We start from the raw sequence: 16,576 nt of genomic DNA, 5'->3' as shown, positions 1-16,576 counted from the left end.
TGTACGTGTCGATGCAAGGTGGTGCAGGTGTTCTGCTAGCCTCCCTCCCTTGTTTCCTAACTGAACTGATTGGGTTGGCAAAGCCTTTCATCAATTTGAAATTGGATGGTCTTTCATGTCGGTCAAAGGAGAGCTCGCAAGCAAGCAAATAGTGGCTGGAAAGTTCTTTCTCTCCAGTTCGCAAGAGAACTGGGTATCATCAATAGCTAATTTCTATCAGGTTGTAGTTGTTTTGACACTGTGGGCTTTGCATTACGATTCTTCTGGGTGATCTCTAATCTATACTGAACTGATATCAGGGTCAGTTCTCAACGCTTGTCCAAATAACCCCTTGGTTCGGCAAGGATCTTCAAAGATTTCTGTCAGGTATTTTACATTTTCTCTACAATTCTCCATAATCAATATTAATCAATCTGTATCCCTGTAGCATCCACAACAATTTCAGGCTATTGAATTAGTATGAAAATGAATTTTAATAGCTGTAGCATAATTGTTTTGCTACAGAATTAAACAGAAGAACTTTAAACTTGTTTTGCTACAGAATTACAGAATTAAACAGAAGCGTTGATGCTACTTACGATTTCTGTAGACGATGCAAGGTGGTCTTCACCATTATTCATGTCCCTCATTCTTCGGTCCAGTCATTCTTTGTCCTCTCTTTTTTAGCTAATAGCACAAACTCAGCCTATATCTCGAATACCAATTCCACCCAGCTCCTATCTTAGCTGATGCCAAAAGCTACCCCTGCTCCCCGATCTCGGTCAGTTGGTCTGTCGGTACTCGAAATCTCCTTCGAAAAACATAGATAGAGACAAGGGCAGGAGCAACAGGAAAGGTAACAGGAATAAAAGCAGCAGGTAAAGCATAAGAGGTAAAGGGAGAGCCAATAGTAGTTTACTCATACTCAATCTTTTATTCCAGCTTTTTCATCGCCAAATAGTATTGGTTTTCTGCCACTGAGACTGAACATCCACCCGCCTCGAAACACACCTTAGACAAGCTCATTGAATGAATGAAAATAATAATCTGAATAAGAGTATGATACTATATTACTTCTGGAAAAGCTTACTTTTTTTCTGCAATTATAGGCCATGGGCTTCTCTAAGCAATGGACGGCGATGCGCTTACTCTGACCATGGATTGCCTATTCCTTGCTGCCTGCTTAGTAGCCCTTAACGAATTCCTTAAAAAGCCCAGGTGAAATATTTTTTTGCTCTGTCCGAAAGAGCTCTGGTTTTCTCTCGGTGCGAGGGTCCTATTCTGAACCAGCCGCTATCACTTTGGCTGCAGGAGAGCACTTCTACTTAGAGCGGCTAAGCTCACTTCGCGCCAAACCAACAATTTGCACGCTTAGTCGCATTGTTCATCTTGACAGGGAAGGAGAAAGGTCCTAGATAATTTTTTCTTCGCCACTCCATGCACTGCTCCCAGTGCGCCACAACGCCCCTAATTCCAAATGCACAGGCACTGCCATGACCTTGCAAGCCTCCAATTCCTTCAACAACTTCTGCAAGGAAAGCTAAGAAAAGAGCATTGAAGTCACTAGCATGGACAGATATTTGAACGGCCTCATCTAGCTAGAGGTGGACAGAATGAGTCAAGCAACCAGATACTTCATTTCGATTAAATGAATTTGAAAGATGGTTTACATGATAGTTTAAGTGAGCTTTGATCTTACAGCGAATGTAAGGTGACACTTGGTATTCATGCGGTAGCATGAAGTCCAGCTGCAGCGGTCAGGAGATCCTATATAGCCAAGGAAAAGTTACTAGCCTATCTCTTAAAACTATTGAATGAAGTGGGGCTATTGAAGTTAAGGTGGAGACCATTTATCGCTGGATTTTTGACGGGTGAAACGTTGATACGGCTTTCAGTTTATACGGATTCATGGTCGGACTGGCCTGTTCAATACGGGATGATACGCACGGGATGGAAGCCTCGGGCCAGATACTTCATTTCGATTAAATGAATTTGAAAGATGGTTTACATGATAGTTTAAGTGAGCTTTGATCTTACAGCGAATGTAAGGTGACACTTGGTATTCATGCGGTAGCATGAAGTCCAGCTGCAGCGACTTTTATATTTTCATATATTCTAATTGTTATATTATTTTATTTAATAATTTTTTATATAACTTTTAATTATTAGTTTTTTCTTTTTATTACCACCTGCTAGCCTGTTTATTAACACGTCCAATATTGTTCTCTTTTTTATTTTTGAAATACATATTTCTGCAAAACCCGGAATCGAGCTCAGCATCGAGGTCAGCGTTTACAAATTGAACCATTTTATCTGTTTTTGTCCTGATTACAGCAAAATACCCATTTTTTTTTTGAGGTTCGAATACACTATTAAAGTAGAATAAGCAGAAAATGGGGAAAAATAGGTTTGGGAATGCAATGGCTTGATTGGGCTTGAATGGACTTCTGGTGGCTCTGATTTGTCTGTGCCTATCTGGAATTTGAGAATTCTGTTGCGTTTAGGGGCTGGAGCAAACCCTCTGCCTTGCAGGGCAAGCACCTCTTCAAGGATCATGTAATAATATATTTATGTACAATAGGCAATTTTCAATTCTATTATTCCCAGTCCTTGCATGACCCACCAAATTCCTACCTAGATTTGGCGGGTGTCGAGCCTATAATTGGCGGAGGGGGTTATCGGCTAGCGTGATTCGAACCTTCTACAGGTCTGTCCTCTGAATTTTTTTTAATACGTTTTTAACTCCACAATTTTTTATTTCTCTGTTCGAGTTTTATACGTGTATTGGCTTTTGAGAGGGGGGTTCGAGTTTTTATGGAGAATTTACAGAAGGTTTTGAAGTTATTTTGGCGTTAATTAACACTGGGGTTTTGTATTCCGAGGGTTTTGTCAGGGAATTTGATTGATTTAATCCACCATGGGGATTTTCCCTTATGGGTTATTCATCTGTTTTGGGTTTTCTTTTAATGGGTAATCAAGGCAATGGTTTTTTAAGGTTGCGTTGTTTGTAAGGCACACTTATTGTTTCGGCCCTCGATAAGGGTTTTGTTTTTATTTGTTTAATTACTTTCCTTTTTCTTCTTTTAATTTGTTAGAATGCTTGGTCTTTTGGTTCCTAGTTAGGGTTTTGGGTTATAGGCACTCTTCTGAAATCGGCTTTAATTGGATCTGGATGTTAGCTTTATTATATGCATATCTCCTGAAATTTTTAAAAATTTCTCCAGCTTAAGATTTCTTTGTTTTTTCAAATTGCCTTTTTTCTCTGGTGATGCCTTTAGTTTCATTTTATGCATTAGCTGTATAGCTTATAGGAGATGCTTTGGCACTCCTATGGCACTACAGGAATGTATCTCTTCCATCAAATGCTTCCAGAACTTGCATATGGACTAATCTGCTAATTGGGCACATCATCAGGCAACATGTTCTTTGTAGCGATTTAACCTCTGGCTCTCTGAGAAGGTTACCTACTTGATTTATCACTCGATACATATTCAATTTGATATTTGTTATATGGTTCCCTATTTTTGTGATCAGGTAACATTACCCTTCGGAATTTTGTTTCCTGCTATCTGCATCCATTGTGTATTTAATAGATTGTGAGTTCTTAATTGGATTTCAAACCTAGCTAGACTGCCCAGCCATATTCTGAATGTGTTTCTTGACTAATTGTTTTCATTTGATTCGAGCATTGCTGGGTAACATTACCTTGGATGGTTTACAGTTTGGTTTATCAGGGTTATGTGGCTACTGCAGATTTGTTCCCAATTTACTTTGAGAACTTTACGAAATTGTTTACTAGAAGCCTTGTTATGTTACAGATTTATGGACAATGACTGTCCCTATGGAGAATTCGCCTAGCTCGCCAGACAGACAGGTCCAGGCGCTCTGCTCATCAAGAGGTAATTATGTAATTTTTCATCACCTTTTGCTTTTCCATTTTCAATGCTAAATCTGTATCATGCAACAGGTGAAGAGAATTCAATTTTGAAGGTCATGTCTCTTCTTGTTGGTTGCAGATGGCTTTGATTTCACGCATTAAACATCCTTACATTGTAGGATATAAGGAGGCATGGGTGGAAAAGGTATGGATTTTTCTTTGGTGTCTTTTAGATTTTGCATTTTAGATCACCTGTTGTATAATTACAGGTCATGATTGGATTATTGTTTTGCCTAGTTTTCACATAAGCGCATACTCGTCAGGTAAGAATCATTCCAGCATCAGAGGCGGTACACTGTATGTTGTTTGGGGTAATAATAGTAAACTGATCGCTTCTATGAAGCTTCACGCAAATTTTGTTTCTGTCGCCTGGTATTTTTGTCCATTTTTGTTTAAATATCAACTATGCAAGAAATTTAAGTGTTAATTTTGTCCGTTTTATTTAAATATAAATTCTTTTGCAAAAAATTAAGGTGTTAGTTTTGCTCCTTATTGTTTAATTTTCAATCTTTAGCAAGAAATTACGGGATTCATTATTGAGTGGATCACGAAGCGGAGAAATTTGAAGGACAATGAATTAATTCGATTTCAACTTGTCTGAAAGATTACTTAACTGACTTACCTTCTCTTGAGTGGATCAAGGAGCGGAGCAAATTGAAGAAGTGAGACTTATTTCGATTTCAAGAAGTTATTTATGTTAGGTGTGAACAATTATTTAGCTAATTTTTATGTACCTAATAGTTTTTTTATTGTTTGTCTCAACTGATATTTAGCTGATTTTTCTATTTGCCCGGTAATTTTTATTGTTTGTCTGAATACTTTTTCTGTTTGCATGATAATTTTCAGTTTGTGTTCTCAAGCTCAGCAAAAGAAGCGGCAAAAATGGATTTTCATATCTATCTTTCCAGGACGAGCATGCAGACTTCTATTTTTAGGTCAGATACATTACTTCCTTGACAACATTTATGGTACATTTATGTGCAAGGTAGAGGCACTGTCGCAGTCACTACCTTGTGTATAATTTGTATGATTTTAAAAGCTACCTCTGCAACTCTAGGATGCAGATTTAATTATGCTGGCATTGGCAACTCTTGAAATCCACTTCTCAATTTTAAGAGAGGTTGTTGACTTCTTTGCAACATAAGCACTGATATTTTGTTTCCGGATATTCTGAGATTACTATGTAAGAGATAGCTCTGCCTCTGAGTATATACCTAGCAGTTTCTCAACATCTGGACCTTGCAAGAGTACTTGGAGTGTGACATGAAGTTTTTGTGGGGAATGATTTCCTTCCACACATGCCTACATTAGAAATCCATGAGGTTTGTGTAGACAAATCATAAAAAAGCCTTTACTACTGGCTTTGTTATACTATTGTTTCCCCTTTAACTGGTCATCATTATTTGATTGGGAAATTATATTCCTTGTTATGAACTGACTTTTACAGAAAGTGCTAGTGTGGCTGTATTGTATTAAAGAGGATGTAGTGAAACTTGCTGATGGATGTTAACTGACATAAGCAGTCTCAGTAGCTCAGTAGACAGTTGCAGTCCCAAAGGTACACACAATCACCTCCTGTTCTATATCCATTTTCATTGTTCAACTTGCCATTATGATTCTGTGACTTGTAGTTGCATTGCATTACTAAACATAATATTGAACTCTGGTATCAAAACTCAATTACACATAATCACTTCCTGTTCTATACCCCGTTTTCCTGAGAATATAGTGCCACTTGACTGAGAAAAGTACAGCTCTAGCACTTACTTAGCTACAGTGGTACAGTGGATTGCAAAACATGTCCTATTTGAGGGCGAGCTAGAGCTCAAAGTGCCTCACTCACTAATATCATATCTTATGCTCTGCTTCCCCACTAATTGACTTCGCAGGTGCTACTTTGCTGCCTGAATTCCATCGTCTGCAAGATCGTCTGCTGCTCTTTCTGCTGAGTCAAATTCCCTAGTAACAATGCTGAATTAAGATTTCTCATATTATGATTCTGTGACTTGTAGGAACACTTAGCCATCATCATGTTTTTGTTAGTTCTGCATCATCGAAATCTAAATCTGGATAGTTCGTCACTTTCTTATTAATATCTGGGGGTTCAGTTGAAAAGGTTGTGATAAGTTCTACTGTGCAAAGGCAATAACCATAGACATGTTCCTCTAGCTATCAGCTAGAAGCAACTGTGGGACATGAAGTACCAGCATCTAAAGGTTGAACGTGAGGCTCAAGGTGAAAAGGCTAAAGGCTGATTCCATCTATTGGACTTGGCTTAAGGCAAAGGCATCTGTATTCTTTCAGAAGGTTCAAGTTGAAAGGCAAAGGCTAGAGTTGAAAGGCAAGAGGGTAAAGGCATCTGGCTTCTGGTTCCTGCCTGGCTAAAGGTGAATCATCTTCTGCTAATAGATTACAGGCTAGCATCTACGTTACTTGGTGATGAAGGTAGAAGTTCATAGGCTCCTCCATGGGTCAAGGCTTAGAAGCTCAGTTTTGCAGGATGACCAATTCAGTTTGACAGAATCAGCATCTAGTTCGTTTCTCAATGCAAGGACTTGCTGCCTCGCAGCCTCCCTTGTTTATCATTTATTTCTAATTCATCATGCAATCAAATTCATTGAATTTTGAACCGTGTAAGCATACAATTGAATAAGCATTGGTTTAGAGCAGGCAGAGTGGTTATAAACATAGAGAGGATTTTGATCGTGAGTATATATGTGATCACTAAATACTGAAATAAAAATTTAGAATAAAGAAGATATTTTATTGTTGTAAATGAAAATATGTATTTAATTTAAGTTCCAATTCAGAAGAAAATTATTTCAGATTATATATTTCTATATTTGATTTTGAATTCAATGATATTTATTTATATCATATGAATTAATCTAAAATAAATAAATATAATTTACATAAAATTATTATATACTATAATTTAAATAAATTTTAATTAAAAATAATAATAATAATTTATTGATTATATTTAATTTAAATTTTTTATATTTATTATATATATAATTAACATGTTAACATTTAATATTAAGTTTATATATTAAATTGAGACTTACTACATATATCAACTATATTTATTAATATAATTATATTAATAATATTTTAATCTCTAAAAAAAATTGATCTTTCTACGTAATAAATTTAAATTTAAATAAATCTAAGATTATTTCAAATTGTGACGACCATGCCACAGATTTAGTTTTAAGGTGATGGATTTAGTTTTGCATTAACTTATTGGATTGTTTTTTGTGGTTCAACATATTTAATAGAATTTTGGCGGTGACTTGGTTTAGTAGTGAATGATTGTGTTTATTTATAGAATACAATTTTTGCAGTGACTTGGTTTAGTAGTGAATGATTGTGTTTATTTATAAAATTTTGGTAGTGATTTGGTTTAGTAGTGAATGATTGTGTTTATTTATAAATTTTTGGTAGTGATTTGGTTTAGTAGTAAATGTTTATATATTAAATTTCATTATTCATTTTTGTTAGATTTAGAAGGTTTTTCATCTTATTGGTGTTCTTGTAGAGTTTGGGCTTTTGGCTTAAGCCTCAAAGTAGTTAGTAAAGATTGTAGTCATGAGAATTATGCCCGTTGTGGTGGGATTTGGATTGATGTTTATGCTAGAGTTCTATTATATTTTTATTGTTGATTTAATTTTCTTGAGATTTGGTATTGATTCGATATATTGTTCTTACTAAAATTTCATTATATTATTATTATTAATTTTGTTAGGTTAATAAAGATTCATTATATTATTATTATTAATTTTGTTAGGTTAATAAAGATTTTTGTAGTATTAAACATTATAAATATATTAATAAAATTTCATTTTTAATTATAATTTAATGTTTTTGATATTTGATCAAATTTAAATATTTAATTTTCATTAAACTAAATTTATTTTTAAAAAATACCTTTGAAAAATATTATATATATATAATTCATGTATATAATTTATAATTTATAATATTTAAATTTAATTTTCTTATACATAACAATTAGCAGTGTTGAAAGTTATATATATGTATATAACCATTAGCAGTGTTGAAAGTATATATATATATATATATATATATATATATAGAGGTATTAGTTATTATTTAACCATTTATTTTAATTTTATTTTTAAATTATTTATGGTTAAAATTTTATATTGAAATTAAAAAAAAAAAAAATAAAATTAAGTCGTAGACATGGTTTATATTAAAATCGATTTTGAAGAATTTTATTTTTTTAATAATAAATGTACATGATTTGATATCAACGAAATATTTTTGATCCTAATAGATTATTTAACTTAACTTGAGATGAAAAAATATATAAATAAGTTTTTAAATATTATTTAAAATATAAAAAATATATTAATAAGTTTTTAGTTTCAAATTAAAAATAACTTATTTAATTTAAATATTATTTATTTAACCCAGTGTGACGCGAATTGGAATAGAATCTGTTAGATTTCGTTTGATTCAGCATCCACCTCCCTCGCTAGCCTGCCGCAGTGGTTAGGTTTCATTTGATTTAGAACACATGTATACTTTTTGGAAAGCCTCTTGAAATATAAATTTTATATTAATGTTACATAGGTTATTAATACGTGTATGAGTTGTATTGGTAGGAAGTAATGGAAGAGGTACGACGGACTATTCAGCATATGTGTGTTGATCAGAAGTTGAGCTATGTAGTGTTGTGTTTACTGTTACTATTTACTTATTTTATACATTTGTAATATATCATCTCTATCATATATTATTTAGCATTTATTTTTAATTCATTATAAAATCAAATTCATTGAACTTTGAACATTGTAAGCATATAATTGAATAAGCACTGATTTAGATCAGGCATAGTGGTTATAACCATAGAGACGATTTTAATCATGAGTATATATACTAGCAATTGTTCCAAAAGTACAAAGACAGGCCGATAGGATTATTAAATTGGAATTGTTGAATTTTTCTAGAAGAGTTAATTGGTTTGTGGAAAACCTTGTTTACTTGCACTGGATCATTGTACAATTACTTTTCTTTAGATGTTTTGTTTATATCTATATTACAAGGAACACATTGAATGTCTTATTTCATTTTAGAGTAAGTTAATTACCCAAAATCAAGAAACCTCTATAGATGGCCAAGCATATATGAGGAATACATCTCATTCATATGCAATACCAAATCCATCCTTTTTTTTTCTCTGAGTAAAATTTCAAAAGCATGAACACATGCCATTTCATATGCACAATAAACCCAACTTCTGAAATTTCAATGCTTGGATGCATCCCATTCATATGCTACAGTAAACCCATATTTTTCTTAAATTTCAATCCATAAACACATCTATTCATGAGCCATAATAGAACCACAAAAAACAAAACCCCCTGACCCGTTAATACATTATCTACTCAGAGAGAGGTTAGATGAAAGGACAACATTGTCTACGGATCCTCCATGTCTCCGAAGGAGATGAGGAGCATCCCGTGACCCATTAATGCATTAGTCTTCTCAGGAGTGCGAGGTAAGACTAAAGAAAATCAGGAGTGTGATGATTTGCATATTAAAAGGAGGATGGAACAATAATGATATTAGTTACAAAAGAAGTAACCATTTTATGAATTTTAACAAGAAAAACATATACCAATATGAACTCAATAATGTTTTTTGAGTGAATATGCTAGCACTACTGTGAGAATGATGGAATATGTGATTCTTAAATGACTTGATTACCTTAGGTTCATTAAATATTTAGTATATTCTTTTCAAATTGACATTAACATTGAACAATTAAATTGTGATTAATCTTACTAATAAATTCCCAATGTTATTACAATTTACATATATAAATAGAAAATATTAATAATAATTTTCATCTATAAAGGAGCCTAAGAGTGGAGGCAAACCAAAATGCATTATGGTGATGGTAGGATTCAAAAACGTTATTTAAACTAAATGCAATGCCCTTTCTTAAACTAACGAGAATCAACAATGTTCATAACACATGAATGAATTCAAGTGGCCATTCATAGAAATAATATGTCTAAACTTGAACAATATTCATAACACAAATTCCAGTTTGGGATTCAAAAAGATAATTTGTCAAATTTCCTTTAAAAAGCTTTCATTAAGCGATAGAAAAAATCATCTATATAAGTAATTAGTAATATGTATGAGCTGGGTGATGATTTTCTATTTGAGTAATAGAATATTTATATATGTATAAGCTAGGTGATGATTTTTCTATTCTAGTATTAGGATATTTATATATGTATGAGATAGGTGATGATTTTTCTATTCTAGAAAGTTACACCCTATTTTATCATGGAATAAATAAAACCAAAATAAAATAAAAATGATTTTAACTAGATACTAAGAGAAACTATTATGTGATAAATAATTAACCAAGAAACTAAACATTCAAAAATCGAAGTAAGTAACAACATTAATAGTTATGAAAAATCTAACCTTTCTTTTAACATTTTATAATACGCATCCCAAAAAAATTGTTATGGGTTATTTTTAGAATCTAAACCCCTTGAAACAGCTGAGAAGATTTCGACCCATGTTTTATTTTGAAACGAATCGTATTACTTCTAATTGGTCCCTTGCCTTTGCTTTTCCAAATTCTTCAAGCGAAAGAACATCAACAATGGATAGTTGTTGCATGTGCAAAGGGTCATGCTTTTTCCCAATAGCAACTTAATGTATTCCAGTTTCCTAGTTTTTTAACTCAAATAATTAAGACTCTACATATAGGTTTTTCCTCAGGTTTATGATATTTGATCAACAAAGGGGATCACTGTGCATGTGCACGAATAGTCCATTCTGTGCAAAATGAAATCATTGGGAAAACTCTTATGAAATCTACTCAAAACTACAACCTACAGGAAATTGACACTATACGAATGCAGCGATTATTATGACAAAACATAAAGTAAATTGGTTTCGGATTAGAAAGGATTGGAGATTTGTGTGTAAGATTTATTGGAGAAACAGTGAGACTTGTAAATGCAATAATACACCAAAAACAAAACTTGGACATCTTAACTTCTTTCATCATATCTGTTATGCAAATGCTAAGACAAACCGTTAGAATATTTAGCGAAAATTACAATCAACACAATAAAGATAAACATATATCTCAAATATGTCTGGATCTACTAAGCATTTATACAATTCTTCCATTCTCACTAAAAATTAAGAAAATCTGATAATTTTTCAAGTTTTCTCTACGTATAATTTTAAATATAATTTGGATAATCACTTCTCATCAGGTGGGGAAGACAAGCGGAGGCTCTGAAAGTATTTGCATGCAATTTCAATACCTCCTTTTCTTTATACTTTGTTTTGTTTGTGCAATCGAGTTGTTGAAGCATACACAGTTTAGATAGAGCCCCGCACTGAAGCATCTCCCGAAGAATGAACGCATTTGAAGAATATGTGCAAAGTGACCAAAGGATTCGCACTGCTTTCTTAGTGGCAGTTTCTGAAACCCTAATAATCTTCTTCGAGACTACAGCAATACCCATAGCATGATCAGCCATGGTAGCCCTTCCTTCTGCGTAGTCCACTAGCATGTCCAACAGATCTAAAATCCTTTCACACTTGGGCTTCTCGGCATCTGGAAGTAATTCGATCAGAGAAAATACAGCGCCTGCCTCGATTGCCAGCAATCTGTTCTTTCAGGATTTCTTACATATTGCTATGAGGACAACCAAGGCATCCATGGTTGCCTGATGGCAAACTTCACCTATTATGAGTTCTAAGAGCCCTTAGAAAATATCAATCCTTTCCCTGGTAGCAAATTCCCAATCAAATATCCAAATAGAAACCTTCTACATTAAAACTGCCACGTGAAGACGAGCTTCAGTGGTTCCCTTCTGCAAGATCAAGGCCATTGACCTAATGAACGCTGTCTCTGTCAGTGATTTTGCAGTTTCGTGGGTTATAGGAATCAGATGCAATATACCCAACGCTTCTTCACAAGCCCCGAAATTTTCATTCTCGTTCTCTTCAAAACAATAAGAATTGACCAGAGAGGCCAGAGCATGACTTGAACCAAACACAGCGATGCACTGACGGTTTGCTAAACCCATATATATTGAAAACCAAAAGCATACATGCTTCTATCCATAAAAAAATTCGAGAATTTCATTCCAATGGATCAAGAATTTCATCTCTATCGATTCTCCTGCTCAACATAACACCAACAAAATAGAATCGCCATGATAAACCATGCAAACACTCTTTAAAAAAAAACATAAATTAAATTCAAAACAGAGAAAAACACAACGAAAATAAAACATTGTAAAATCCAAAATGCATGGCCATGCAACAAAGAAAACAAACTTGAACAAGAAACAAGGCAAGCCAATGCAATGTAGAGTATTGAAGAAAATGATGAGATGAAAGTGAGAACGCACTCTGTGAGATGCTTAATACTAATCAGTGCTTGCCAAAAGCCAGGGAGGAAGAACAATGCTTGCCAAAAGCCAGGGAAGAAGAACAACAACAATAACTGGCAGAGAAAAAACAGTAAAAATATCTTCAAGAGTGACATAAAAGAACGGAAAAAAGCAGTAAGGCAACTCAACTAATATTTGGAAAAAGCGGTGACAATTCAAATCAATGGTTGAAAGTGTCTCACCTCATCGAACAGATCAGGGTAAAAGTGTTGACAATTGTTGATGCATAGGAAAGGTCTATTAGCCTAATTAAATCACAGGATTATACATATTATAATAATTAGTAAACATTGAAATAAAAGTTTAAAGTGGGACATGTTTTATTGTTGGTAAATGAGAATATGGATTTAATTTTAATTTCAATTTAAAAGAAAAATTTATGAAAATTATTTATATTATATAGATTAATTTAAAATAAAAAAATATTTATTTATATAAATAAATATATTTTTTAACCATAATTTAAGTAATTTTTAAATTCAAATTAAAAATAATAATAATGGTTTTTCATTTCGTTTGAATTTTTAATACTTACTTAATACATAATTAATTTATTAATATTTAATATTAAGTTGACGCTTATGACATATATCAATCATATTAAAAAATATGATTGTGCTAATAATATTTTATTTCTCTAAAAAATTGATTTTTTTAATGCATAATAAATCAAAAATTAGATAAAGTTCAAATTGTGACTCTACCTTATTAACCTTGTATGATACATTTCATATATAACGGCTGCTCGATGTTGGTAGAATTTTGAATTTTTGGTTATTTTAGTGATATGTTTTTGGTCTCTATCACTGACGAAGTCATCCTTTGTATTTAAATCCCAATTTATGGTGGATTTCAATCCTAATTTATGGCAATATGGTGATGAGGAAGGTGCTATTTGAGATAGACTATCATCATCCTTTGCATTTAAATCCCAATTTATGGCAATAGGGTGACGAGGAAGGTCCTATTTGGGACAGACTATTTAGTTTTAAGGTGATCTATTTAGTTTTGTATTAACTTATTGTTGTTGTTTTTTTTTTCTTTAAAGAATGTTTTTGGTTATATTTTTGGTCTTTTTAGTATTGTATTTTTATTTAGAGTGTTTTTTTCTTTTTTCTCTTCGATTGTTTAATGTTATGTGTTTATGTGTAGCTTTAAGGAAATATTAGTGTGTTATTTAATTGTGAGTGGTGTTTTAGACTGTATTTTTAAGTTAAGAATGCAATTATGAGTATTTAAAGGCATTGATAATTAATCTTATCTTAATAGTTTTTTTTTCATTGAACATATTTATAGAATTTTGATATTTTCTTGGTTAGTAGTGAATGCTTTTATTTATAGAATCTTGGTAGTGACTTGGTTTAGTAGTGAATGTTTAATCATTAAATTGAGTTGTCCATTGTTCCAAGATTTGGAGATTTTTTCAACTTGTTGGTGTTTTAGTGGAGTTTGGCCTTTTGGTTAAGTGCCAAAGTAGTTGGTAACGATTGTGGTCATAGGTATCATGCTTGTTGTTGTGGGTTTTAAATTGATATTTATATTAGGGTTTTATTATATTTTTATTGTAGATCTAATTCTCTTGAAGTTTGGTAATGGGAAAATATGTTGTTCTTATTAAAATTTCATTATATTATTATTATTGATTTTGTTAAATTGATAAAATTTATTATGATGATAATCCTCATAAATATATTAATAAAAATTAATTTTTAATTATAATTTAATATTTATTAATTTTTAATTATAATTTAATGTTTTTTATATTCCATAAAATTTGGACATTTAATTTTATTAAACTAAACTTATTCTTAAAAATATATTTAAAACTTATGAATTTGAAAAAAAAAAAAAAAAAAAAAAATCAATATTGGTAAAAGTCATCTACATAATTTAAAAAAATTTACGTGACCAATATAGTATAATAATTAAATATAATAATATAAGAATTAGTAAAGTAATGAGTGAAATGTGTGTGTATATTAATATGATAATTTATTATTATTATTATTATTAATATGTATATATATAAAAGTGGTAGTTATTAATATAATAATTTATATAGGGAGTTATTTTAATTTTATTTCTAAATTATTTTAAAATTTTTGAATTATTGTTAACATTTTTAGTTGGTATAAAAATTTGGATTAAGGAATTTTGATTTTTAATAATCGAATAGAAAGAATTTGATATAAAGAAAATATTTTTCTTTTAATACATAATCTAATAAATAATATAAAAAAAAATATAAGAACAAGTTTTCAGTTTCAAATAAAAAATAACATATTTAATTTAAATAATATTTATGGAATAATATCAAAAATATAAGAACAAGTTTTCCAGTTTCAAACCAACAAAAAAATAACATATTTAATTTAAATATTATTTGTTTCACTGGTGTTAAGTTGATGGGAATGAAATCGATTAGATTTCATATAATTCTTTAAAAGCCTCTCAAAATATAAATTTTATATTAATGTTACATATATTATTAATATATAGGTTGTATTGGTAGAGGTTTGATGGGCTATTCAGCAGGAGCGTGTTGATCAGAAGATGAGTTCTTCTGTGCAGTGCTGAGGAAGCGTGTAAACGATATATAATGGACGATGAAAAAACCAATGTTTACTCTTACTGTTTACTTAGTTTATACATGTATCATTACCTTTCTTGATATTACATATATTATTTAGTGTTTATTTTTAATTCATTATTGAATCACATTCAAGTTTATACATCTCTCATTCCCTTTCTTACAGTATATTATTTAGTGTTTATTTTTAATTCATTATTGAGTCAAATTCATTGAATTTTGAACAGTGTAAACACACAATTGAATAAGCATGGCTTTAGATCAGGCATAACGGTTACAACCATAGACACAATTTTTCGATCACGAGTAAATATATTTTATAGGACTATATATATATATATATATATAATTTGTAAATGAGAGTTTGTATTTAATTTAAATTTTAATTAAAAAAATAGGATAATTATTTATATCACACAGAGTAATATAAAATAAATAAATATATTTACTTGGAATTAATACATATTATAATTTAAGCAAGTTTTAAGTTCGAATTAAAAATAATAATAATGGTCTAGTGATTATATTTTACTTGAATTTTAATACTTACTTAATACATAATTAACATATTAATTGTTGATATTGATGTTAACATGGTCATGATGCTAGTTGAGTTGACAATGCGATGATTATGTTGGCATTGATGTCAACAATATGATGTCACTCATGTTGGTTTGTGTTGGCGTTGATGTTAATCACATGATGGCATTGATGGAGTTGATAGTAGCATATTGGTCTTGGAGGAGCTGACATTTGCATTGGTGTACATGTCATGATGGTTTGTTGATGTTGCTACAGGTAGAGGATGTCGCTACAAGTTGATCATACATATTTATGTGTGATGGTGATGGTTCATGGCATACTAGTTGAGTTATCAACTAGGTCCTCATTAGGCCTTCATGGCTATGAATATCAAAATGACTTGTTGTAGTGATGTGATGGTTTGATGATGGTGCTACAGGGGTTTGCAGGTATGTTCATATGTGTTGTGAGTTGTTCATAGGTTTGATGGAGAGTGGAGGACTTCTTCGCACACTTGCCAACCTTGTTTGTTGGCCCTTGAAGGTCAACTCGACAGTGACACTTGGGAGGCATGTTTGATCTACTTGCAGATGTGTCAGAGGCCATGTAAGAGTTTTGGAGGCTAGTACAGATGTTGGAGAAGAGGATGTAATAGGTGGGAAAGGTTCTAAGTTGAAGGTGTAATGTTTTCCCTCAATTTTAGCCACATGATAAGCTTATGGAATGGTTGGAAGGCTCTAGTTGCTAGAAGAGAAACCTATGGGAGTGGTTATAGGTTCCAGTCAAACATATTTAGTGTCATCAATGCAACTAAGGATTTTTGACAAGATTTTCTCTGCATTCCTCATGTTGTTCGAAGGAAATTACCTTGGAAATTCCTAGAGGCTTCTAAAATTGTTTGAAAAAGTCAGAAATGTTTTTAAAAGGTCCTCTCATGATGTGAATGCATTTAGTGCACTAGTAGTGACCTTAGTGGATTGATTTGGTCCAATTTGTGCACCTTTGATCCTAGCCCCAAGCTCAATTTCGCACTACATTTTTTATATACTTTATCTTGTAGCTATGTGGTGGTTG

At 31.8% G+C, this 16,576-nt stretch overlaps 1 protein-coding gene across 1 annotated transcript; it reads right to left on the bottom strand.

The window, feature by feature from the left end:
• Window positions 1–1,319: 1,319 nt before the first annotated feature.
• LOC149247550 (E3 ubiquitin-protein ligase PUB23-like) lies at window positions 1,320–12,021 on the bottom strand. Its single transcript, XM_089444548.1, has 3 exons — window positions 11,765–12,021; window positions 11,251–11,599; window positions 1,320–1,577 (listed from the first exon to the last, which is right to left on the bottom strand). The coding sequence occupies exons 1-3, from the start codon at window positions 12,019–12,021 to the stop codon at window positions 1,320–1,322; spliced, it is 864 nt and encodes a 287-aa protein (XP_089300674.1).
• Window positions 12,022–16,576: the final 4,555 nt, after the last annotated feature.

Source organism: Pinus tabuliformis, chromosome 7, assembly GCF_031772625.1.
Source record: "Pinus tabuliformis cultivar Carrire ecotype Pingquan chromosome 7, CPIR1, whole genome shotgun sequence".
Lineage (NCBI taxonomy): Eukaryota > Viridiplantae > Streptophyta > Pinopsida > Pinales > Pinaceae > Pinus > Pinus tabuliformis.
The sequence above is the reverse complement of the archived record's forward strand: the minus strand, read 5'-3'. Positions and strand labels throughout refer to the sequence as shown.